Source organism: Nerophis ophidion, linkage group LG03 (genome assembly GCF_033978795.1).
Source record: "Nerophis ophidion isolate RoL-2023_Sa linkage group LG03, RoL_Noph_v1.0, whole genome shotgun sequence".
In the NCBI taxonomy this organism is placed as follows: Eukaryota; Metazoa; Chordata; class Actinopteri; order Syngnathiformes; family Syngnathidae; genus Nerophis; species Nerophis ophidion.
Genome location: NC_084613.1, coordinates 48,805,019 through 48,832,654, shown reverse-complemented (window position 1 = coordinate 48,832,654; position 27,636 = coordinate 48,805,019). Strand labels below are relative to the sequence as shown.

The 27,636-nt window shown below is 40.6% G+C and overlaps 1 protein-coding gene across 3 annotated transcripts in view; it reads right to left on the bottom strand.

Moving 5' to 3' along the window:
- arid1b (AT-rich interactive domain 1B) overlaps positions 1-27,636 on the bottom strand; it is a 594,747-nt gene that overhangs the window by 276,963 nt on the left and 290,148 nt on the right. For 2 of the 3 annotated variants that reach the window (XM_061895467.1, XM_061895469.1), the window contains one exon: positions 1,658-1,717. The exons of the other annotated variant lie outside the window; for it this stretch is intronic. In XM_061895467.1, the coding sequence (XP_061751451.1) occupies positions 1,658-1,717 (60 nt within the window). The remainder of the gene's footprint in view (positions 1-1,657; positions 1,718-27,636) is intronic. 3 annotated transcript variants of the gene reach the window in all.

The following is a 27,636-nucleotide window of genomic DNA, read 5'->3' as shown; positions in this document are numbered from 1 at the left end:
CAAAGGACTCCGGCTTATTAGTGATTCTCAAAGCCCCAAAAAAGTCTGTGGGCTATAGAGCGTTTTCATTTCGGGCTCCAGTACTCTGGAATGCCCTCCCGGTAAAAGTTTCAGATGCCACCTCAGTAGAAGCACTTAAGTCTCACCTTAAAACTCATTTGTATACTCTAGCCTTTAAATAGACTCCCTTTTTAGACCAGTTGATCTGCCGTTTCTTTTCTTTTTCTCCTATGTTCCACTCTCCTTTGTGGAGGGAGTCCGGTCCGATCCGGTGGCCATGTACTGCTCGCCTGTGTATCGGCTGGGGACATCTCTGCGCTGCTGATCCGCCTCCGCTTGGGATGTTTTCCTGCTGGCTCCGCTGTGAACGGGACTCTCGCTGCTGTGTTGGATCCGCTTTGGACTGGACTCTCGCAACTGTGTTGGATCCATTATGGATTGAACTTTCACAGTATCATGTTAGGCCCGCTCGACATCCATTGCTTTCCTCCTCTCCAAGGTTCTCATAGTCATCATTGTCACCGACGTCCCACTGGGTGTCAGTTTTCCTTGCCCTTATGTGGGCCTACCGAGGATGTCGTAGTGGTTTGTGCAGCCCTTTGAGACACTAGTGATTTAGGGCTATATAAGTAAACATTGATTGATTGATTTTTGAATACGATGCCATACGCTTGGCACACCTATCTTTGGGCAGTGTTGCCCATTCCTCTTGGCAGCACCTCTCAAGCTCCATCAGTTTGGATAGGAGGCGTTGGTTTTCATCCAGGATGTCTCTGTACATTTCTATCCTGTCTACTCTCCCAGTTCCTGCCGCTGAAAAACATTCCCACAGCATGATGCTGCCACCACCATGCTTCACTGTAGGAATGGTATTGGCCTGGCGATGAGCGTTGTCTGGTTTCCTCAAAACATGATGCCTGGCATTCATGCCAAATAGTTCAAACTTTCTCTGACTAGACCAGAGAATTTTCTTTTTTTATAGCCTAAGAGTCTTTTAGGTGCATTTTGGCAAACGTTTTACTAAGAAATGGCGTTTGTCCTGGCACTCTACCATAGAGGCCCGATTAGTGAATTGCTGCAGATATGGTTGTCCTTTTGGAAGATTCTCCTCTCTCCACAGACCATCTGATTTTTTGTCACCTCCTTGACTAGACTAGGATGAATGCAGCCACATACAGAGACATCCTGGTTGAAAACCAACGCTTCCCATCCAATCTGATGGAGCTAGAGAGGTGTTGCAAAGAGGAGTGAGCGAAGCTGCCTAAAGATAGGTGGGCCAAGCTTGTGGCAAAAGACTTGAGGCTGTAATTGCTGCTATAGGTGCAACAACAAAGTATTGAGCAAAGGCTGTGATTACTAATGAACATTTGATTTAGATATTTTCAATAAATTTGCAAATAAAAAACAAAACAAGAAATACATTGTCATTATGGTCTGTAGAATTTTGAAGACAAAAATGTATCTATTTATTTTGGAACGAGGCTGTAACATAACAAAATATGGAAAAAGTGAAGCTCTGGGAATACTTTTCAGATGCACTGAAAATATAATGTAGAGTTACATTAAAAAGTAAACATCCTGAATGGATGTGTCAACAAAATACATTCCTGGGGACTATTAATGTGACTCATTAAATCTTCTTTTTTCTCCACCCTACCTTACACTTCTGCGTAGTTGAAATCCCTCTGCTGGCAGTCCAATTATCCACAAGGAGGAGCTGTCGTGAGAAAATAAAAAAAAGGAATGGAATGATGTAGACTGATGTATGATGATCTAGTAAAGACGGTTGCTTTTGATGAGATGCTAAATGTAAAATTCTTGCAAGTGAATTTAAAATTAAGAGGAACCATTTAAATGGATTAGAGGGAACATTTATTCTTATCACAATGGGGTCAACTATGTAATTTATTTCCACAGTGCCTGTGCTGCAAAAAAAAAAAATATCATGCACACGAGGCATAGTCTCTATAGTGTTAGTGTGTGTGTCCATTCTGAGAGTTCTATGCTGTGTCTCAGTGGGACAAATCCACGTGCCCTTTCTCACTCTCCCAGGGTGAATGTGTCCCTGCTGTCACATTGTGGATGTGTTTGGCCCTCAGTGCTTTACTGCAAGCCTTTCCATTCCTATCGCTGCATCTCTGTTCTCTGTAGCTGCCGCTATTAGCCAGACATGCATGCACACACACTTGCACACACACACAATATACAGAGTGGCAGAGAGGAAGGAAAAAAATGTATAGAGGGGAACAGGGACGTGATTTCAAAAGCGCTGCAGTGAAATCCTCCACAGTTGAGATCACAAACACACTAAAGGAAGAGTGAGATGAAAGTGCCGTTGCTCGCTTTCTGAGCTTTTTTTAAACACACAAAACATCGCCCGTGCATTAATTTTTTGCAAGGTGAAAACCAGCAGTACTGTGTCTGCCCGTTTGAAAACCCCGTTCAGCTAATGTGTTTTTTTTCCCCAACCAGTCCCCCTTCCTCTTGTGTCGGAAAATGACTTGGAAGCTTTTATCCCCCCTAAAGACATTTTAATAGTTCCGCACTTGTTATTCTTTATCACTTTCTCCACCGCCTAGCTTTCTCGTTCTCTATACACTCATTCCTCCCCTTTCTCTCTTGTGATTCTTTTTTCCCCCTTTTAGCTTCTTCACTCACAATGCTTTGTCCTAACACTTCTTTAAGAGCAAGGGCACGTGCACTGATACTGCTGTGGAGTGAGATAAAGTTCATCCAGAGTGACAGTAGTGTTGTGTTGTTCGCGAACGAATCTTTTGAGTGTACATACTGAACCGAATCACTTCATGAACTGATTCGTTCCTTTCTCAGTTCAGTTGAGCTCCGCCGCGACCATGCCGGTATGAGTGGAACCGGCGCATTCTGTGACTCACTGAATCCTCGACGCAGCCAGCTACTCATCATGGGGGCGGGGGAGGGACTGAGCGAACGATTCGTTCACCGCGGATTAACGACATGAATCACTCAGTGAACTACAACGCTCTCATATTTGTTGGCATTTCTGACTCTTAATTTCTTTGTTTTATTTTGAAGGTATTCATTTTAAGTGTACATTTTCTTTGCTACAGAACATTTAGTTTTTATGTTGGCATTTGTTAAGGGTCTCTTAATTTAATATTTGTTTTTGCACTAAACAAATGAGGCCTATTTACAGTATATAACTGTTGATTGCAAGCATTTTAGAAGGCTATTACTATTTTTTTTATTTCCCACTTTTATTTATCCCGTCGCGGGAATATATATATATATCTATATATATATATATATATATATATATATAGGTGTGGGAAAAATCACAAGACTACTTCATCTCTACCACGGTATCGAGCACTATTCTCTGGATAATCCAATAAAGATATATATATATATATATATATATATATATATATATATATATATATATATATATGACGCATGTTCGTCAAACTAATAATAATAATAATAACTGCTATAGCAGCCGCAACATTAATACAGCCACAACGACAACTCTTGCTGACCTACTGCCCTCGGTAATGGCACCATTCCCAAAGTATGTGGGCTCTATTGATAACCTCACTAACAACTTTAACGACGCCCTGCGCGAAACCATTGATAACATAGCACCGCTAAAGTTAAAAAAGGCTCCAAAAAAGCGCACCCCGTGGTTTACAGAAGAAACTAGAGCTCAGAAATTATTATGTAGAAAGCTGGAACGCAAATGGCGCACGACTAAACTTGAGGTGCACCATCAAGCATGGAGTGATGGTTTAATAACTTATAAACGCATGCTTACCTTAGCTAAAGCTAAATATTACTCAAATCTCATCCACCGTAATAAAAACGATCCTAAATTTTTGTTTAGTACGGTAGCATCGCTAACCCAACAAGGGACTCCTTCCAGTAGCTCCACCCACTCAGCTGATGACTTTATGCAATTCTTTAGTAAGAAAATTGAAGTCATTAGAAAGGAGATTAAAGACAATGCGTCCCAGCTACAACGGGGTTCTATCAACACTGACACGATTGTATATACGGCGGATACTACCCTCCAAAATACTTTCTCTCGTTTTGAGGAAATAACATTAGAGGAATTGTTACAACGTGTAAATGGAATAAAACAGACAACATGTTTACTTGACCCTCTTCCTGGGAAACTGATCAAGGAGCTCTTTGTATTATTAGGTCCATCAGTGCTAAATATTATAAACTTATCACTCTCCTCGGGCACTGTTCCCCTAGCATTCAAAAAAGCGGTTATTCATCCTCTTCTTAAAAGACCTAACCTCGATCCTGACCTCATGGTAAATTACCGACCGGTGTCTCACCTTCCCTTTATTTCAAAAATCCTTGAAAAAATTGTTGCGGAGCAGTTAAATGAACACTTAGCGTCTAACAATCTATGTGAAACCTTTCAATCCGGTTTCAGGGCAAATCACTCCACGGAGACAGCCCTCGCAAAAATGACTAATGATCTATTGCTAACGATGGATTCTGATGCGTCATCTATGTTGCTGCTCCTCGATCTTAGCGCTGCTTTCGATACCGTCGATCATAACATTTTATTAGAACGTATCAAAACACGAATTGGTATGTCAGACTTAGCCCTGTCTTGGTTTAACTCTTATCTTACTGATAGGATGCAGTGTGTCTCCCATAACAATGTGACCTCGGACTACGTTAAGGTAACGTGTGGAGTTCCCCAGGGTTCGGTCCTTGGCCCTGCACTCTTCAGCATCTACATGCTGCCGCTAGGTGACATCATACGCAAATACGGTATTAGCTTTCACTGTTATGCTGATGACACCCAACTCTACATGCCCCTAAAGCTGACCAACACGCCGGATTGTAGTCAGCTGGAGGCATGTCTTAATGAAATTAAACAATGGATGTCCGCTAACTTTTTGCAACTCAACGCCAAAAAAACGGAAATGCTGATTATCGGTCCTGCTAGACACCGAACTCTATTTAATAATACAACTCTAACATTTGACAACCAAACAATTAAACAAGGCGACACGGTAAAGAATCTGGGTGTTATCTTCGACCCAACTCTCTCCTTTGAGGCACACATTAAAAGCGTTACTAAAACGGCCTTCTTTCATCTCCGTAATATCGCTAAAATTCGCTCCATTCTGTCCACTAAAGACGCTGAGATCATTATCCATGCGTTTGTTACGTCTCGCCTCGACTACTGTAACATATTATTTTCGGGTCTCCCCATGTCTAGCATTAAAAGATTACAGTTGGTACAAAATGCGGCTGCTAGACTTTTGACAAGAACAAGAAAGTTTGATCACATTACGCCTGTACTGGCTCACCTGCACTGGCTTCCTGTGCACTTAAGATGTGACTTTAAGGTTTTACTACTTACGTATAAAATACTACACGGTCTAGCTCCATCTTATCTTGCCGATTGTATTGTACCATATGTCCCGGCAAGAAATCTGCGTTCAAAGGACTCCGGCTTATTAGTGATTCCCAAAGCCCAAAAAAAGTCTGCGGGCTATAGAGCATTTTCCGTTCGGGCTCCAGTACTCTGGAATGCCCTCCCGGTAACAGTTCGCGATGCCACCTCAGTAGAAGCATTTAAGTCTGACCTTAAAACTCATTTGTATACTCTAGCCTTTAAATAGACTCCCTTTTTAGACCAGTTGATCTGCCGTTTCTTTTCTTTTTCTTCTATGTCCCACTCTCCCGTGTGGAGGGGGTCCGGTCCGATCCGGTGGCCATGTACTGCTCGCCTGTGTATCGGCTGGGGACATCTCTGCGCTGCTGGTCCGCCTACGCTTGGGATGGTTTCCTGCTGGCTCCGCTGTGAACGGGACTCCCGCTGCTGTGTCTTGGATCCTCTTTGGACTGGACTCTCGCGACTGTGTTGTATCCATTGTGGATTGAACTTTCACAGTATCATGTTGAATCCGCTCGACATCCATTGCTTTCCTCCTCTCTAAGGTTCTCATAGTCATCATTGTCACCGACGTCCCACTGGGTCATTATTGTCACCGATGTCCCACTGGGTGTGAGTTTTCCTACCGAGGATGTCGTGGTGGTTTGTGCAGCCCTTTGAGACACTAGTGATTTAGGGCTATATAAGTAAACATTGATTGATTGATTGATTGATATATATATATATATGTTTCATGCCATTGGCATTCGTTCTCCATTCATTCACACACGCCCCGTCCCCATTATCTCATCATATAACATTTGTATTGCATATCTAAGTTGATATTTACATTTTTTTATTTTTAAATGTAAGCTACCAAAATTTTTGTTTTTATGTTGGCATTTCTGTTTTGTTTTATTTAGGGTAGCCTATTTATTTTCTTTTTGTTTGCACATTTAAGTTGATATTTTCTTTGTTATTTTTTTAAACGTAGGCTAAAGAACATTTAGTCTTTATGTTGGCATTTCTGGCTCTTAATTTATTTGTTTTATTTTGAAGGTATTTATTTTCTTTTTGTTTGCATATTCAAGTCTACATTTTCTTCGCTACAGAACATTTAGTTTTTATGTTGGCATTTGTTAAGGGTTTCTTAATTTAATATTTGTTTTTGCAGAGAGCGATTCACGTCTGTCGCCCTCTGGCCCACAGAACTGTAGCTGAATGATTCAGATTCGCTTCACGAACCTACAAGAACTGACTGGTTGTCGCTGAGGATGTGAATCCCGTTCGGGCCGCACTCACTCACTCATTCAGAATCAGGACTCGCGATTCGCGAACCTACTGACACAGAGAACTGACTGTGTCGCGGAGGAGGACGTCCCATTGAGGCTTTCGTTCAGTCACTGTGCGCGTCGTTCATTGGGTGCTGAGGGCTTGTGTCGTTCGCAAACTGACACACACCGAGATCTGCCGCTGGGGAAGCTGTAACTGCAGAAGTGATTCGGTGAACACATTTTTTGAACTAATCAATTTAAAGAACTGATTCTAGGGATTCGGTACAGTCCAAAGAAATGCTGATCCCATCACTAAGTGACAGCAACAGGAATCTTCCAGGCAGTGACTGGAAATGCAATGATTGGGAAAAAACTGTAACACTTCATTAGGTATGCTTGTTTTCTACCCATCTATTTATTTTCTACAACCCTAATTCTGTTCAGGTTTGTACACTGAACAGAATCTCAGTCACTTAACTTAACTCAATTAACACTTAACACTGTAGGTACGTTACACCTGAAAACATGAGTTGACTTTCACTCTGATGTAGTGTTGTAACGATACCAATATTTTGGTACTGGTACCAGTACTAAAATTATTTGGATACTTTTCGGAACTTGCATTGTTGGCTCTATTTTAACAGAAAATCTTATGGTACATTAAACATATGTCTTATTGCAGTTAGGTCCTTAAATAAAATAGTGAAAATACTAGACAACTTGTCTCAAACAAAGACTCCTAATTAGTCTGCTGACATATGCGGTAACATATTGTATCATTTATCATTCATTCATTATTTTGTCAACATTATTAAATACAAGTGGTAGAAAGTTAATTATTAATCTACTGGTTCATTTACTTTTAATATCTGCTTACTTTCTTTTTTAACATATTCTGTCTACACTTCTGTTAAAATGTAATAATCACTTATTCTTCTGTTGTTTTATACTTTACATTAGTTTTGGATGATACCACAAATTTTGGGTATCAATCCGATACCAAGTAGTTACAGGATCATACATTGGTCATATTCAAAGTCCTCATGTGTCAAGGGACATATTTACTGACTTTATAAACATAATATACATAAAAAAAAAAAAACGAAACAAGATGTTGTGATCCCAAAAAATAACGTAATCATGGTAGTATCAACTATATACGTGCCTGTACTTGATATCATCACAGTGGATGTCAGGTGTAGATCCACCAATGGTGTTTGTTTACATTTTGATGCCGATGCCATGTTTAGCTATTCCTCGTCCTGCAGGGATGATACTTGTAAGAAACCCACTTTATTTATCGCCATGGAGACAAGCTAGCAAGCCCTGTCTTGAAGCTCCTTTTCCTGAGGGTGTTTCAGTGTTATAACTTCACCTTTATCGTTAGTTTTTAAGCCAAAATGTGTCTGTTCTCTCTTTTCTGTCTATACACTGTGTCTGCTTTTAAGTACTCCCTGTGTATGCTCCTGAGCATGCTCCTCTGCTCGTAAAACCAACAATGACATGACGTGCAGGACCGGTATGTTTCAGAGGTGGTATAGTACCTTAAATGATTCACTAGTATCGCGGCACTATACTAATAACGGTATACCGTACAACCCTAGTCTGATGTAAGATTAACTTAAAAATATTTGTTGAGGCAACTTTAAAATAAGATGGACTAACATATTTTATTAAGTTCCTACAACTGTTAGTCAAGTTGGTTCAACATGGTAAATGGTCTGTGTATTTTTCTACACATATGCATACATACATTACCACATTCAACCATACACACAAACACTAACCTTAAACTACCAAGAGCAGGTAACTAGATTGGAAACAAACCAGTAAGCCGCCCAGAACATAACACTACCACCACCATGCTTGACGGTAGGTTTGGTGTTCCTGGGATTAACTTTTCTCATCCAAACATATTGCTGGCTATTGTGGTCCAACTGCTCAATTCTTGTTTCATCTGACCTTTCCTCCAGAAGGTTTATCTTTGTCCGAATTCTTCAAGACAGCCTAAAATCATCAGCCCAGAGGATGGATCTTTGGCGCAGTTGGGTGTTCCAGCAGGGCAATGACCCCAGACACCCATCAAAAGTGGTAAAGGAATGGCTAATTCAGGCTAGAATTAAGGCTTTGGAATGGCCTCCCCAAAGTCCTGACTTAAATGTGTAGACAATGTTGAAGAAACAAGTCCATGTCAGAAAACCAACAAATATAGCTGAACTGCACCAATTTTGTCAAGAGGAGTGGTCAAAAATTCAACCAGAAGCTTGTAGATGGTTACCAAAAGCGCCTTATTGCAGTGAAACCTGACAATGGATATGTAACCAAATATTAACATTGCTGTATGTATATTGTTGACCTAGAAGATTTGGTCACATTTTCAGTAGACATATAATAAATTAAAAAAAGAACCACATTTAATGAATGTTTTTTGTGACCAAAAAGTATGTGCTTCAATCACAAAAAATGAGAATTGAAGAAATAATTGGAAACTCATGACAGCCATGACATTAGGTTCTTTATAAGTGTATGTAAACTTTTGACCACGACTGTAATTCCTGAAGTTAACTAAATGTATTATCATAGGTTTTTAATGAGTTTACACACTTTCTTTCCTCGTTGGAGTTGTCATAACTTTTCTTACTTAGTTGTGATGTGCAATTTGTTCTTTCCCCTTGACAACAATAGCCAAAATCACTTTTAACAGTGTACAGTAGGTGAGTGGGAGCCATCCCAGCTGACTACTGTGCAAAAGGTTAGTCAGTGAACTGGTCGTCTATTAATCATGGAGCAATTACTGGTCGGTTACTGAGTGGGAATCGATGCATCTCTGGCTATAGCTTTGTGAATCACTACACTGCCATATACTTCGACAAGATGATGATACCTACAGTAACACAGACTTTGTCAGAGAGTACATTTTACTGTGAGTTAGCTGTCTTAGCTGCGATATTTGAAATGGCACGCCACGCCACCACAAAAAACCATATAGTTGTAAATTAATACACCTCATTTTACTGGAGTTTTCTTATTATGGTACATTTCATTTCAATTTCCATTCATCCAACCATCCATTTCTACCGCTTGTCCCTTTTGGTGCTGGAGCCTATCCCAGCTGCATTCGGGCTAAAACGCAGTGTACACCCTGGACAAGTCGCCACCTCATCGCAGGGCCATCATTTCAATTGAGATTATGTAATTGCAATTGACACCATGTCTAATTTGTAAAATTGGCCATGACACATTTATTATTATTTTTTTACATTTACAGTCATGGCCAAATATTTACATACACTTGACATCACATGGACAAAGATAAGACCTTCTGGAGGAACGTTAAGTGGTCAGATGAAACAAAAATGGAGCTGTTTGGCCACGATACCCAGCCATATGTTTGGAGGAGAAAAGGTGAGCACGGTTGTGGTAGTATTATGCTCCGGGCCTGTTTTGCTGTCAATGGAACTGGTGCTTTACAGAGAGTAAATGGGATAATGAAAAAGGAGGATTAGCTCCAAATTCTTCAGAACAACCTAAACCCAAACACACGCTAAAACTGGTAAAGAAATGGCTTAATCAGACTAGAATTAAAGTTTTAGAATGGTCTTCCGAAAGTCCTGACTTAAACGTGTGGACAATGCTGAAGAAACAAGTCCATGTCTGAAAACCAACACATTTAGCTGAACTGCACATATTTTGTCAAGAGAAGCGGTCAAAAATTCAACTTCTGGATGGCTACCAAAAGCGCCTTATTGCAGTGAAACTTGCCAAGGGACATGTAAGGAAATATTAACATTGCTGTATGTATACTTTTGACCCAGCAGATTTGGTCACATTTTCAGTAGATCCATAATAAATTCATAAAAGGACCAACAAGTATGTGCTCAAATCACTCCATCACAAAAAAATAAGAGTTGTAGAAATGATTGGAAACTCAAGACAGCCATGACATTAAGTTCTTTACAAGTGTATGTAAACTTTTGACCACGACTGTATATATGTTTATATACATAGTATAAATATTGTATTATTTGTATGAATTGTTCAGCTTTTTTGTATTTTATTATGCTGTGTTGCTGTATTTCTTAATCTTGGCCGGGGTTTATTTCATTTCCAAACTCTTAAGTATTGATTTATGTTCCAATTCAATTCTTTTACCCCTTTGTAAACCATTTTCTTTTTTTTAGCAATGAGAGACGATGAGAAACTATCATCACAGTTTAACATCTCTGTCATGTAAATATTGCCTCTTTCCAAGGTCAGCAAATAAACAATAAAGTCAGATAGGACAGGATAAGATAGACTTTTATTTATACCAGAATGACGAAAATATGTGATTTCATTGCATATTTTTACATACTGTAACACAAGTAAAATGTAATGAAACCTAAAAATTAGACATACATATCTGTTTTGGCCCTGCGATGAGTTAGCGACTTGTCCAGGGTGTACTCCGCCTTCCGCCCGATTGTAGCTGAGATAGGCTCCAGCTCCCCCCGAAACCCCAAAGGGGATAAGCGGTAGAGAATGGATGGATGGATAATAAATAATATATAGTGCACATTGATAATAGCACTTCATATAGATAAATAATAAAACACAAACACTCTTTTAACATCCATATTGCACACTAGGAAAAAAAAAGCATATCACAGTCCAGGTATTTACATAAGTGCATTATAAAGTCTTATGACTGTGGGTAGAAAAAACCTTCAGTAGCGCTCTTTGCGGCACTTAATTGCCTTACTTTGGACAAATAATGATATATATATATATATATATATATATATATATATATATATATATATATATATATACTGTATATATATATATAAATGCATGTCAACTACAAGTGTTCTCCTGTTCCTTTATCATTTACACCATGGGTGTCAAACTCTGGCCCGCGGGCCAAATTTGGCCCGCCGTGTAATTTCAGTTGGCCCTTGAGCCAATATCAAATTAACATTAGAGCTGGCCCGCCGCTGTAACACCGCATTCACCGCTAACACTCTTACTTGCCAACCCTCTCGATTTTCCCGGGAGACTCCCAAAGTTCAGTGCCCCTCCCGAATTTCATCCCGGACAACAATATTTGGGGTGGGCTTTAAAAGCACCGCCTTTGGCGTTCTCTACAACCTGTCTCCACGTCCGCATTTCCTCTATACAAACAGCGTGCCGGCCCAGTCACATGATATAAGCGGCTTACACACACACACAAGTGAAGGCAAGGCATAGTTGGTCAACAGCCATACAGATCACACTGAGGGTGGCCGTATAGATAACTTTCACACTGTTACAAATATGCGCCACACTGTGAACCCACACCAAACAACAATGACACATTTCGGGAGAACATCCGCACCGTAACATAACATAAACACAACAGAACAAATACCCAAAACGCTTTGCAGCACTAACTCTTCCGGGACGCTACAATATACACCCCCCACTATCACCAAACCCCGTCCACCTCAACCCCACCGCCGAAAGGAGGCATTCAATTTTTATGTACATTTTATTTGATATGCCATTGATATTTTTTAATTATTATTATTATTTGAAACTCGATTTTGCATGTCATTATAAAGTTATTTAAGGCTTGCTTGTTCAATATTCAATGCAAAACTTGTTTGGGTCCCTATTAAAAGGTTAATTTGCTCAACCTCGGCCCGCCGCTTAGTTCGGTTTTAAATTTTGGCCCACTCTGTATTTGAGTTTGACACCCCTGATTTACACAATCATTCAGTTATGATTTGAATAGACAGTTGAGGTGTGCGTTTGAGTGCCGCTCAGAGGCAGATTGTCATGGCAAAAACTACGCAGATTGGCCAAAATGTGCGGGGAAGTTGTGGCCTTTGGACAAAGTCGTCTGGGCGCACATCATTTGCGGGCATTAGTTGAATATGCGTGATTCAGTGGCACCCCAAGTTCCTGTTGTCCGTTGCATTATTGTCATGTTTGTGCCTCGCCTGTGCACCCTGCAGAGCGTAAGAAGTGCTACACCAATGAGCACTTCTGCAGTAGGACTGAATGGTTGACATTTGGATAATGTTTGGCAGGCAAAGTAAAAGTCTTTGGCGGGCCATGGACTGCCTACAGACGGGCCCTGATTTAGTATGTGTATGTCAATGATTGTTAATAACAGAAGAGCAGAAAATAAATCAGATGATGAGAACTTCACCAAATGGGTTAAAAAAACTCCAGCTTGCGTGGATGTCTAAACCCTTTAGTTATGGCAAGTGATGCAGCTGTTCGCTCTCGGATGTCAAATGAAGCGATGATCCTTCCCTTCCAGCGTTTCCAGTATACCAACATCTTCCTCCACTGTGCCTGCTTACCCTGAGACCCATTCTCTATGAAGTCAATGCTACCGCCGTTTGCAGCGCTTTGGCTTCAAACAGCGACGTGCCTTTTGGGGCTACACGCATATCTGCTCTCTTCCTTCCCTCCTCTCTTCCTCTGGTTTATGATCCCCTTTTCAAGTCTTCCCAGGCGTCTGCCGTCTTTGTCTTTTTACTCTGGCGCTTTTTTGTTTTTTTTCCTGCAAATGGAGACAGGTGGGAACAAACAGCCTGGCAGTTTTTCCGTTTCTTTTAATCTACTTTCTTCTTTTCTTCCTGTGAATTTGCTCCCTCAATCTGCGAAATGTGCGCCTGAAAACCAAATAAGGGGATTTTGGAAGGATCGAAAGATGTTGGCTTAGGTGCTATGAACGCTATACTATACACTTCAAAGCCATGTTTTTATAAGGTTGTGTTTACCCTTGTAATCCGGTGCCCTGGTCCAGACCAACATTTGGTCACTTTTTTGTCAGTGGACCAAACAATGGTGTCAGCAGTGACGTGCGGTGAGGTTCATGGCTGGTGCGGCACTGACTTCATCACAGTCAGATTTACAAACATATGAACCCTATAGAGCAGGGGTCTCAAACGTACGGCCCTAGGGCCGGTTCAGGCAAGTGACAGGTTTTATCCGGCCCGTGGGATGAGTTTGCTAATTATAAAAAAATTAACCTGAAATTTTTGGAATGAAAGAAAGAGCTGTTCTAAATGTGTCCACTGGATGTCGCAATAAGAAGTCTTTGTATCTTTATAGATGAAGCTACATATATACAAACTAAACCACATGATGTACATCAGTCAAGGAAAATGATCAAACTACATAAATAACAATGTAATTTGATTTTGATAAAACATTTTTATCTTGATAGATTGAAAATTGGCAATATTGAGTTGACTGATGAACATTATCACACAATTTATTCGGAAAATATAAATAACGACAAATGAAGTATAAATACTATTAACCGCAACACGTAATTGTAAAAAAACAACATTATGATTTGTACAATTTTAGAATGTGCTTGTTCTATTTTTAAACAAAGAAAACAATCTGAAGTTGTCTTTATTTTTAAGTTATCGTGCCGTGATTTTACCAGTCCGGCCCACTTGAGAGTAGATTTTTCTCCGCGTGGCCCTCGATCTAAAATGAGTTTGACACCACTGCTATAGAGTATCTTATTCACCATTTGATTGGCAGCAGTTAACGGGTTATTTAAAAGCTCATACCAGCATTCTTCCCTGCTTGGCACTCAGCATCAAGGGTTGGAATTGGGGGTTAAATCACCAAAAATGATTCCTGGCCGCTGCTGCTCACTGCTCCTCTCACCTCCCAGGGGATGGGTCAAATGCAGAGGACAAATTTCACCGCACTTAATGTGTGTTTGTGACAATTATTGGTACTTTAACTTAATGTAGCAGGTACTTTAACTAGTATGGTAGAAGTTCTCAATATTTGGGCTAATCATAAGTCTAGATTACGACTCGGAGAGAGTAGGACAGACACAATTAAATACTTAAAAGATACTGGTGTTATTTAAACATGTACAGTGCAACAACTAGTGGACAGACATTAATAGGAATGGCCATTCAAAACAAAAGAAAAAAAACAGAAAGGAATCTCAACAATAAATGTTGGTTTAGTTCAGGTAATTCTTACAAAGTGATATCAAAAGTTCTTTAAGTTTATAGGAGCCATATGAGACTGATCGCAGTCCATAAGTGCATTCGCAGTTTATACAGCCAGACGGGTCGGCGTTGTGGATATGGTAGTTTGTAGTGAAAGTTCAGTTTATGGGCAGGTTGTGTATGAGGTGGTGCAAAAGGCCGCAGAGCAAATGAAGTGCGAGGCAAGGGGTTCGGCTATAAGCCGCCTACCCGCCCGACCAGAGCAAGTGGAGTTCAGGGGTTGAGGAGGTGGAGATCCTTGGGCTCGGGCTCGAGGCCTATCTACAGCTCGCCATCCAAGACGTAGGGACCTGGCCTACGTAAATACAGGACCCGGAGTTCAATCAATGTGCGCGCATAAATATCAACATTAAGTCATCTATCGTTCGAACTTCAATAAATAAGTTACACTTATTATTATCATCATTAGCGAAAATACTGCTAACATTAACAATATTAAATAATCATATGTATGCACAAAATAACAAACACGACAGCACACAGTGTTGTCACTATGACAGGTGTAACGCAGTGTTGTCACTATGACAGATGTAACGCAGTGTTGTCACTATGACAGGTGTAACGCAGTGTTGTCACTATGACAGGTGTAACGCAGTGTTGTCACTATGACAGGTGTAACACAGTGCTGTCACTATGACAGATGTAACGCAGTGTTGTCAATATGACAGGTGTAACGCAGTGTTGTCACTATGACAGGTGTAACACAGTGTTGCCACTATGACAGGTGTAACGCAGTGTTGTCACTATGACAGGTGTAACAGAGTGTTGTCACTATGACAGGCGTAACACAGTGTTGTCATCATTATACTGTAAAGCTGACTGCAGCTGCACAACTCTAGAGCTTGATTTAAAAAACTCAATTTGTAGGTTGAGTTAGCTACAGGATGTAGTTGCTTGCTCTTTCTCTGAGCTCGCTTCTCATCTGCAAGCTGGCGAAGTTTTGCCTCCCTAGCTTTCAGTCTCCAGCTTTATCCGTCCTGAGCAAGCTCTTCCCAGGTGTTCAGGTCCATGTCGAGCGCTTTCAGGTCACGCTTGCAGACATCCTTGAAGCAGAGATGTGGCCGTCCCGTTGTCCTCTTGCCGGAAGCAAGCTCTGCATATAGGATGTCTTTGGGGATCCGGCCATCGTCCATTCAACGCACATGGCCCCGCCATCGAAGGCGATGCTGACGAAGGAAAGTGACCATGTTAGGAATCTTGGCTTGCATCAGCACCTCGTTGTTTGTCACACGATCACTCCATGTAATCCCAAATATGTGACGGAGGCAGTGGATGTGAAAGGCACTTAGCCTCTTCTCCTGCGAAGAGTTCAGAGTCCAGGATTCGCTGGCGTACAAGAGCGTACTTAGCACGCAGGCACGATACACAACGATTTTGGTATTTATTGTCAGCATGCTGTTGCTCCACACTGTTTGCGACAACCTGGCCAAGCTTGTGGGTGCCTTGCCGATCCTCTTGTTGATCTCTGCTTCCACTGAGAAGTTGTCAGTGATTGTGGAGCCAAGGTATGTGAACCGGCTGACGACCTCTCGTTGATAGTCGTTGATGGTGATACAGGGTGGTTCAGCATCTCAAGCCATCAAATTTGTCTTCTTCAGACTGATAGTTAGGCAGAACTCGTCGCATGCCTTTGCAAAGCAGTCCATCAGGCTAGGTAGCTCTTCTTCTGTGTGGGTGGCCAGAGCAGCGTCATCTGCAAACATGTCTCTGATGGTTACCTCCCGGACCTTGCTCATTGCTTTTAGGTGAGTCAGGTTGAACAGTCAGTCGTCTGACCGGGTGTGGAGGTAAACACCTTCGGTCGATGATCCGAAGGCGTGCTTCAGCAGAACGGCAAAGAAGATGCCGAAGAGGGTGGGAACGAGGACACAGCCCTGTTTAACGCCACTGCTGATGTCGAAGACACCCAGCTGGTGTATATATTTTCCAACATTGGACCCAAAACTAAATAACACAAACAGGAAGAAGATGAAGGCACTCAACTTCCTTTGCGTAATGTAGCTCCATAGCAACCACAACACAGAGCTAGAAAGTGTGTGTTTGTGTAGTGGAAAGAATGACATGTAGCAGCACACACAGTTTTCTCCCCCAAAAATGTGTACCAAGCATGCCAGCAAGGCGGTGACAGCTTGCACGGAAATCCCAGAGTTTGTGATTGTGCTGGCGTTTGATCTGGGTGCATTATGTAGCGTTGTGTTAGGCGTGCGAGCACAACAAAACTGCCAAAATGTCACTGCAGTGACACAACTGTCATCAAAACATGCACTGTCTATCCTAAAGACCATCTAGTGATATTCATAAAGAGCATAGCAGATAACAGCCTTTTCATGTTGGCTCTTCCGTAATACACACATCTACCCTTTCGTTTCTTCCTGTGTGCAGGCAAGTGATGAGACAACTACTACACACACAAAAGCATGTCAAACAAACCGTATAACTATCATCAGGATACACAAAAAGTACACACGGACAGGCACACACAAGGAAAAATGGGTGTTCCCTCCATTCGGGTAGTTAGACTCAGTCCAGGTATTTAAGCCGTTGTACCTCAGCCAGCAACAGCCTCAGTCTAATTACCTTTGAGACATAAACATCACGGCAGTGGCAAAGCAGGTGTGTGTGTGTGTGTGTGTATTCGTGTGTGTGCGCGTGTGTCAGAGAAAGACTGAGAGGGATGAAAAAAGTGATTATGTATTTGTCTGTATTGCTGTAAACTTTTAAGATGAGAAATGTTAATGACATTCTTGACCAATACTGCACAAACCACTGAGGACTTGGCAGCTAAAGTTGAAAACATGGCGTCCATTTTGGTTTTGCAACGTTATAAAAGTGACATCATACAGCTTGGCCAGCGTCTGTCACACGTTGTCATTGAAACTGAATTCATACACAAATTGAAATATTAATTATTGGCCAGAGTATTCAAAGAGGTCTAAAAACAAGACAATGAAAATGTGTGTAGCAGGAAGGGGTCTTCACTGTCAGGCCAAGGACCCCCAAACTTATATATATTGTATAAAATTGTGTTTTAAATTAGATTGGTCCAAAAAGTAGGTAGTTTAACTTTGGTTTCTGAAATGGAGGTTGTGCTTATCCCTCTTCTGCTTGTGTTTGTTTTCTTGTGTTACAAAACAATACATTTTTGCGATCCAAACACTTAAACATAAACTAGCGGTGAGCTGAGAACGAACTTTTGGCAAATAGCTGGGAATCTGACCGAGCCTTACAGCGGCACCACTAGGGATTGGTACCAAATTGGGTAATTTTACAAGGACTGACCAAAGTCCACCAGTACCGATTCACGTAAAATCCAGGATGCTCACTAGTTTGTCAACAGTCCTCTTCTCTGCCACCGTCACCAGTGAGTCCAGTTTCATTCCGATTGTAGAACCGGCCCGCCTGATCAGTTTCTCAAGTCTGGAGCTGTCCTTCTTAGATGTACTGCCCCCCCAGCACACTACCATGTAGAACAGAACACTGGCAACCACAGACTGGTAGTACATCCACAGGAGTTTTCTACAAATGTTGAAGGACTGCAGTCTCCTGAGGAAGTACAGCCTGCTCTGTCCTTTCTTGTACTGGTGGTCCGTGTTAACAGTCCAGTCCAGCTTATTGTCCACCCAAACCCCGAGGTACTTGAATGAGTCCACGGTCTGTACCTCAACTCCCTCGATCACAATAGGTTGTGACCGTGGACTCGACCTCCCAAAGTCAATAACCAGCTCCTTGGTCTTTGACGGATTGAGCTGCAAGACGTTCGTGTGGCACCAGACAACAAAGTCCCTCACCAGGTTCCGAAACTCCTCCTCTCTGCCGTCCCTGATGCACCCGACGATGGCTGTGTCATCCGCGTACTTCTGGATGTGACACAGCTCTGAGTTGTAGCAGAAGTCAGCGGTGTACAGGGTGAAGAGAAGAGGGGCCAGCACCGTTCCCTGCGGTGCTCCGGTGCTGCTGATCACAGTGTCAGACGTGATGTCCTTCAGTCTGACGTACTGTGGCCTGTCGGTGAGGTAGTTTGAAATCCAGGCAACCAGGCAGGGGTCCACTTGCATTTTGTAGAGCTTGTCCTGAAGGAGGCGGGGCTGGATGGTATTAAAGGCACTCGAGAAGTCCAGGAACAGGATCCTCACAGTGCCATTTCCCTTATCCAGGTGTGAGTGGGCTCGATGCAGCAGGTAAAGGATAGCATCCTCCACACCAACGCCTTCCTGGTACGCAAACTGCAGGCTGTCCTGGGCATGTTGCACCTGTGGTCTGAGGAGGCTGAGAAATAGCCGCTCCAATGTCTTCATTAGATGAGAGGTGAGCGCCACTGGTCTGTAGTCGTTCAGCTCATTGGGGCAGTTCTTTTTGGGAACTGGAACGATGCATGACGTCTTCCAGAGGGTGGGCACTCTTCCCAGCTGCAGGCTGAGGTTGAAGATCCTTTGAAGTGGTTCACCCAGTCCTGCAGCACAGGTCTCCAGGAGTCGGGGGCACAGCTTGTCTGGGCCTGCTGCTTTCCTTGGCTGTAGCTTCCTCAGTTGACCTCTGACCTGGTCCGCAGAGATGACTAATGTCTGCGTAGAGGTGGTGGAGGGGGGTGCTGCCATGGCTGGGGGGGAGGTGCGTTGAGGGGAGCAGAAGAGGGGTTGGCTGTGATGGGAAGTGGGGGCCGGAGTGGACACGGGCTGGTTAAACCGGTTAAAGAAGTTATTCATCTCATTGGCCCTCTCTATTGTCCCCACAACAGCTCTGGTCTTTGTCTTGTGGCCTGTGATGGTTTTCAAACCTTCCCAGACCTCTCTCATGTTGTTCTGCTGCATGGCAAACACTACTTCCTGGCAAAGGCAATACACTGTAGTCCATACACTATTGCTATTGAATACCAATATCAATACCCATATACTAGGAATTGTTACTGTATCAATTCAAATATGAAAGGTATCAATCCTAAGCACATTGATAGGGGTGGCTGATGTGTGTCCCTAAAAGTATGCATTGCTAACTGAAAGAAATGTTCTTTCGCCATGTATCTGTTTACTACAGTGTGTTAGAAAAAGGTTAATGTGAATTTAAAGACATTTATATTTGCAGGGAAAAATAGTCTAATTAACAACAATTCCGCAACCCTACTGCATTACCTCCTATAGCAGCGGTTCTCAACCTTTTTTCAGTGATGTACCACCCCCTGTAAACATTTTTTTAATTCAAATACCACCTAATCAGAGCAAAGCATTTGTGGTTGAAAAAAAGAGATAAAGAAGTAAAATACAGCACTATGTCATCCGTTTCTGATATATTAAATTGTATAACAGTGCAAAATATTGCTCATTTGTAGTGGTATTTCTTGAACTATTTGGAAAAAAAGATATAAAAATAACAAAAAACTTGTTGAAAAATAAACAAGTGATTCAATTATAAATAAAGATTTCTACACATAGAAGTAATCATCAACTTAAAGTGCCCTCTTTGGGGATTGTAACAGAGATCCATCTGGATTCATTAACTTAATTCTAAACATTTCTTCACAAAAAAAGAAATCTTTAACATCAATATTTATGGAACATGTCCACAAAAAATCTCGCTGTCAACACTGAGTATTGCATTGTTGCATTTCTTTTCACAGTTTATGAACTTACATTCATATTTTGTTGAAAAATTATTCAAGAAATATATTTATAAAGGATGTTTGAATTGTCGCTATTTTTAGAGTATTTAAAATAAAAAATCTCACGTACCACTTGGCATACCTTCGAGTACCCCCAGGGGTACGCGTACCCCCATTTGAGAACCACTGTCCTATAGGGTCACGGACCACCTGTTGAAGACTTCTGGTCTACACTGTATGAAAGGAAACCATCCATGCATCCATCTGTTTTCTACCGCTTGTCCCTTTTGAGGTTGCGGGGGTTGCTGGAGCCTATCTCAGGTGCATTTGGAACCTTACAGGTTAATTACAGTAAAGTCCCAGACACTTTATTTTACAATTTTCACAATAGCAACATATTGTTATAATTCAATTTTTGTCAAACAGAAAATCCCCTTCCCCTGGCCTTACCCTTAAAAAAGAAGTGTTTATATAATGTATTACCATGTTTTCAGTTTCATTTTCATTTCACAGTGCATTACACCAAAGTATTTATAAATGCGTTGCCACATGTGCCCGTATACCGTATGTCTTGTGTGCTATTCTCAGTACTTTCATTACGGCCCCCCTGCAATCAATAGCTTGTTACTGCAGGTTTTCACCGAGTGTTCTTATACACAAAGAGATGAGCATTAGCACGCACGCATATGTACTCACGTCTGATGGTTAGTGACTGCAATTGTGTGGATGGAGAATTGTAACAGGGTGTCTTTAAACACAGCATCAAGGACAACCTACTCCAATGCCACACTCCCAAACGCTCAGCCAACACACAAACAAGAGCCCAGCATTCACTTGGTTTGAGCTTTTGGTTTTTTTTTGTCATGTCTCCTGTCCCTTGGCTGAGGTTCTGAAAGTGATTACCAATGTGGTCCACTTCATTAGCATGAGAACAAAAACAGTGAGGCAACACATTATCACTTCACAGAGAGACACCGAGATCCGTCTCCCTGTTTGTTTACGCCGTCGTATTTGGACATTTTCTACTGCCGCCGCCACCACCGCTGCCTCATGGGAATGGCATTGTTTTGTGCAGAAGGAAGTGAAGTCTGAGTGTGTGGGAGCAGCAAGCTATTGGTGGATTGGACGTAACATAAACAGATACAGACATCGACAGAGATGGAGGTGTATAACGCTGATATCTCCTATGCAAAACTGGTGCCTGCATGAGTCTTGTGCTGTTTATACTGCTCACTATGTTAACAGTGCAAATATTCTTGATCACATTGTCAACTTAACTGTTTCAAGCTTAACTGGATCAAGTTAGATATGTCTTCCGTATCTAACTTTTACACCTACCTAATTACCAGTAGACACAATTTAGTGATGGTCAATGAAAGAGCCGCCTTTACAAAAAAAATGTCTGCAAAAAAGATTTTAGCCACCAAGTTATCAATTTAAAGGCCTACTGAAATGAGATTTTCTTATTTAAACGGGGATAGCAGGTCCATTCTATGTGTCATACTTGATCATTTTGCGATATTACCATATTTTTGCTGAAAGGATTTAGTAGAGAACATCCACGATAAAGTTCGCACCTTTAGGTGCGCTAAGAGAAAAGCCCTGCGTCTACCGGAAGTCGCAGACGATGACGTCACCCGTTGATGGCTCCTCACATCTTCACATTGTTTTTAATGGGAGCCTCCAACAAAAAGTGCTATTCGGACCGAGAAAACGACAATTCCCCCATTAATTTCAGCGAGGATGAAAGATTTGTGTTTGAGGATATTGATAGCGATGGACTAGAAAAAAAAAAAAGTTAAAAAAAAATTCTGATGTTTTTAAACACATTTACTAGGATAATTCTGGGAAATCCCTTATCTTTCTATTGTGTTGCTAGTGTTTTAGTGAGTTTAATAGTACCTGATACTCGGAAGGGTGTCTCCACGGGTGTCTTGACGCACAGTGTCTCAGGGGAGTTGACGGTAGCTATGGACGATACAAGCTCAGCTTTTCTCCGGTAAGAAGCGACTTTTTAACCACAATTTTCTCACCGAAACCTGCTGGTTGACATTGGGTTGGGATCCATGTTCTCTTGACCGCGCTCTGATCCATAGTAACGTTTCACCTCCAGGAATTTTAAACAAGGAATCACCGTGGGTTTGTGTGGCTAAAGGCTAAAGCTTCTCTACTCCATCTTTCTGCTGTGACTTCTACAATATTAATTGAACAAATTGCAAAAGATTCAGCAACACAGATGTCCAAAAAAACTGTATAATTATGCCGTTAAAGCAGATGACATTTAGCTGTGTGTGTGCGCAGCGCTCATACTTCCTAAAAACCTGTGACGTCTTGCGTACACGTCATCATTTCACAACGTTTCTAGGACGAAACTCCCCGGAAATTAAAAATTGCAATTTAGTAAACTAAAAAGGCCATATTGGCATGTGTTGCAATGTTAATATTTCATCATTGATATATAAACCATCAGTAGTAGTGGGTAGTAGTGGGTTTCAGTAGGCCTTTAAGCATTCTATAGTGAGAGATGTTTATGTTTTATTACAACTTACCATAATTTGCGGCAATAGAGGCGCACCTAATTATGAGCAGCACCCATTTAATTAATTAATTTAATTTTTAACACATTTTATATTTATACTATGGTTGTACCGTAGACTGGTACTGATAAAGTACCACGGTACTAATGAAATACAAACGATACTATACTGCTTCCGAAAAATACTGGACATGATAGCGCGTCGTCGTCACGTTGTGACACTGTTGGTAAAATGAGCAGATGTACATATCAGGCAGCAGACACAGCGTGGAGATAGAAAAAGAAGAATTTTGACTTAAAAAACTAACGATGAAGTTGATGCTATAAACACAGAAGCACCGCTCTGCAAGAGGAGCTTAGTTTTTGCTCTTGTTAGTTGTTAGCTAGCTAGCAGCTAACATCCATCAGCAGTAGGTAGTGTTTTAGCTACTTTTAAATCACTTTATAAGACTGGAGAAAAACACCAATTTCCAAGCTATGGACCTGTTTTTTTTACTCCCACAATTTTCTAAAATCATAGAAAAAATGTTCAATAACTGATTGGAGAGTTTCATAAACAGATATAGAATACTCGCTGAGAAACAATATGGATACGGAGTTAATATTTCAACATCCATGGCTTCAATCGAAAAAATGGAGGGAATTACCAATGCAATAAATGGTCAACAGTGTGCAGCGGCAGTGTTCATGGATTTAACTAAAGCATTTGACACAATGAATCACAATATTTGAATAAAAAAAATTAGAATGTAATGGCATCCGAGAGTTGATCTTAAACTGGATTAGAAGTTACTTAATCAACAGGACACAATGCGTGAAGCGAGGCCAACAAACACTAAATAAATCCTGTGGCGTATCAATACTGGGACAAGTGACATGCGGTGAGGTTCATGGCTGGTGAGGCACTGACATGCACAGTCAGATTTATAAACATATTAACCCTATAGAGTATCTTATTCACCATTTGATTGGCAGCAGTTAACGGGTTATGTTTAAAAGCTCATACCAGCATTCTTTACACATACAAACTGTAGGACACGAAAAAGCACATTTAATAAAAAAAAACGTTATTATGGTCTTACCTTTACTTATAAATGAAGTCCATGTTGCGCTCCTTCTGAACAAAAGCATCGATAACTTTTTTATAGAAGTATTCCTTATCTTTTTTCGGTTTTAAAGGTCTCTCTGTCTTGATGGAGAGACCTGATGCAATCCTTTTAGCTCCGGCGTTGGTCTTCCTTTAATTATTACCTCCGGCTTCCATTGAAAGTCCAGTTTAGAAAACTGATTTATTTTAGATATGGATTCATCCATGTTAAAAAAAGACAAAATAAACGATCGCTGCCGCTGCACTTGACTTGCTAACTGTAGCTTGTTGTCACTTCTTCTGCAGCCTAGTATTCGCAAGAATGATCTCTGGGATCACTGCCGCCCTCTACCACCAGGAGGCGGGAGGACAGGTGCCTCACACAGTGCGTCTTTGCAGCCGTTTTATGATTGCTCAGCACAAGAAATACGTTACACAGACACAGTTGTTGACAAAATACACTGTACATTATATACCTCAGCTAACTAAACTATGGAAATGTATAATATAATTTATATAGCAATACGGTCTCACTGCACAGCAGCCAGCATTTAGCTGAGTCATTGGGAGCCTCAACTGGGTGCTGACTCACCGCAAGTCTCTTCTCAGTATTTGAACGGCAAATGTGAAAATTCAGCGATTCTGAATAAAAAATATCTAAAACTGGTGAAGTTAAATGGAAAATAACTTTATAAAGTATAATCACTGGATACATATAACAATTTAATTGTTTGGGGGTTTTTTTTACATTTTTTTTTCTTTCCATGATGGCACATGAGGCCCCGCCTCACCTGCCTCCCCTGACTGCACGTCACTGACTGGGACCAAAGTTGCTCAATCTTTATATACATGACATTGGTACAGTTACAAAAGGCCTAAAGTTAGTAATATTTGTGGATGATAAAAACAGAAGAAATTAATAGATTCAAAAGATGGTTTGACAAAGACAGACTATCCTTAAACAATACAATACAAAATAGATATTAAATGAGTTAAATAAATCTAATTTTTAGGCGTAATAATAAATGATAACATCATTTAAAAAATATACAATATAAGGTGGCAAGAAGCACGCCAATAATGAATAATTCTAAATATGTATTGGACCAAAAATCACTTCATATTCTCTACTGCTCGTATATCTGAGTTATTGTGCAGAAATATGGGGAAATTACTACAAAAGTACACTTCATTCATTACCGGTGTTACAAAAAAGATCAGTTAGAATAACACATAATGTTGGACATAGAGAACCTACAACCATTTTATTGAATTGAAAATATTGAAACTCCACGACATAGTGAATTTGCAAGCAGCTACAATTATGCACAAAGCAAACTATAACCTGCTTCCCATGAATATACAACAATTCTTCTCAACACAAGAGAAGAAATGTAACCTTAGATAAAAAAAAGTAATTTAAAACATTTGTACGCACCTACAACACTTAAGACCTTCAGTATATCAGTATGTGGAATTAAATAATGGAATCGATTAAGCAAATACATCAAACAATGTACTAATATGATCCAATTCAAGAAACTGTTCAAACTCAAACTGTCTACAATGCATAAAGAAGAAAAACAATGATAAACATTCTGAATGTATTGATAATCTTATTTATTACGGCGTGGCGAAGTTGGGAGAGTGGCCGTGCCAGCAATCTGAGGGTTACTGGTTCAATCCCCACCATCTACCATCCTAGTCACGTCCGTTGTGTCCTTGAGCAAGACACTTCCCCCCTGCTCCTGATGTGTCCTGCTTAGCGCCGTGCATCACAGCTCCCGCCATCAGTGTGTGAATGTGTGTGTGTGTGAATGTGGAAATAGTGTCAAAGCGCTTTGGGTTCCTTAAAAAAGGTAGAGAAGCGCTTTACAAGTACAACCCAATTACCATTTACCATATGAAATACAATTTACTTCACTATTTATTATCCATTTGTTTTTTATTATTACTTACGGAGTATATTGAGAATGAACTGAGAACAGAAAGTGAACAAAAGTGTTAGCAACTGCTATGAAAAAGGGAAATACGGGTAGGATTAAACAAGCTCCGCTTCTTCCTACTCCTTTTCAACATGTTGAAAAAAGAAACTGGAAATTTGTGATGTATCATGTATGCATGCATGTTCAAAATAAACTTAAACTTAACTCAACTCAACTAATCCTCGCCGCCATGGTGACAAAGTATGTTTCTTACAAGTATCATCCCTGCAGGACGAGGGACAGCTAAACATGCTTCACTACACACCATAAAGATACAATCGACTGTAACGATACCAAGTACAATAGCTGTATAAAGTTGATACGACACTGATTACATCAATATTTGTCAATATCACAAAATATTTTGTCTTTTTTTATAGTGTGTATGAAATATGTCCCTGGACACAGGAGACCTTAAACATAATATACATACTATATTATGATATACTGTACATACAAAAGTACATATAGTATGACCCTGTAACAACTTGGCATTCGATTGATACCAGAATTTGATATTATGATATACTGTACATACATGTAGTATGACCCTGTAACAACTTGGCATTCGATTAATACCAGAATTTGCAGTATCAGCGAAAACCTATGTAAAGTATTAAACAACAGAAGGATAAGTGATTATTACATTTGAACATAAATGTAGATAGAACATGGTAAAACAAAAAGTAAGCTAAAATTAACAGTAAATTAATAGTTGGATTAATAATCAATTTTCTTTAGCATGTCCCTCATAATTCTGATAAAATGGAATGGGAAATGACACGATAAGTTACTGCATACATCAGCAGACAAATTAGGAGCCTTTGTTTACTTACCTACTACTAAAATAGAAGGTGTCTTGTATGTTCACTATCTTATTTAATGCCAGATTTCTTCTTTGATTGCAAAAGGAAATGTAGGTTTAATGTATCATAAGATTTTCTGTGTAAAAAAATATCAATAATGCAAATTTTATGGCCCCTTTATTTTGAAAAATATCAAAGTATCAAAATACATTTTGGTACCACTACCGGTACCAAAATATTGATATCCAGACAACCCTAGCACATACATGTACCGTATAGCAGCCGCATAAGAGTATAAGCACATTGACACGCACATTGAAACATGAAATATTTACACAGGCGCTTGTTCATTCACAAATTCAACAAAAGACAGTGTCTGCAACACGCCATGCAGTAGCCTACCAGGATTAGAAGGACGAAGACTGCGCTCCAAAACACAGGAGGCTGTTTCATTTTTTAATGGCTTAGTCGATCTGGCTTTGGTGCTGTGTCTTGTGCATTTCGTCATGTCTTCTCCATGATGAGGGTGAGTACATAAAGGGCTAAGTGGCTGACTGAATGATTGTGTGAGTGTATTTCATTTAATGTGAACAATTTCAATGGTCCACTCTGAACCGGTATGGCAATTTCGTTGGTCTGATGTGACGAAGCTGAATTTATTGGCTGCACGTGAGGCTCGTGAACCCCTGAAAATTTGCATTGTATAAAGCGCAGGGTTAAAAGCGTGGGTGGAAAACAGTCTTGCATTGTAGTATGGAAATTACAGTATGACAATCTGAATCATCTTGTTATGTTATGGCCAACACATGACCAAAAATATTATTTTCCTATTTGAGAAGGAAAGTAGGACTGTGTCTGTTTGAGCAGAGTCCTGTCCTGCAGATATCACTGGAGAAAAGCATAATCCTTTTACCAATCAAAGGTGTGATTATTTCCCACAGCTTTGTTAAT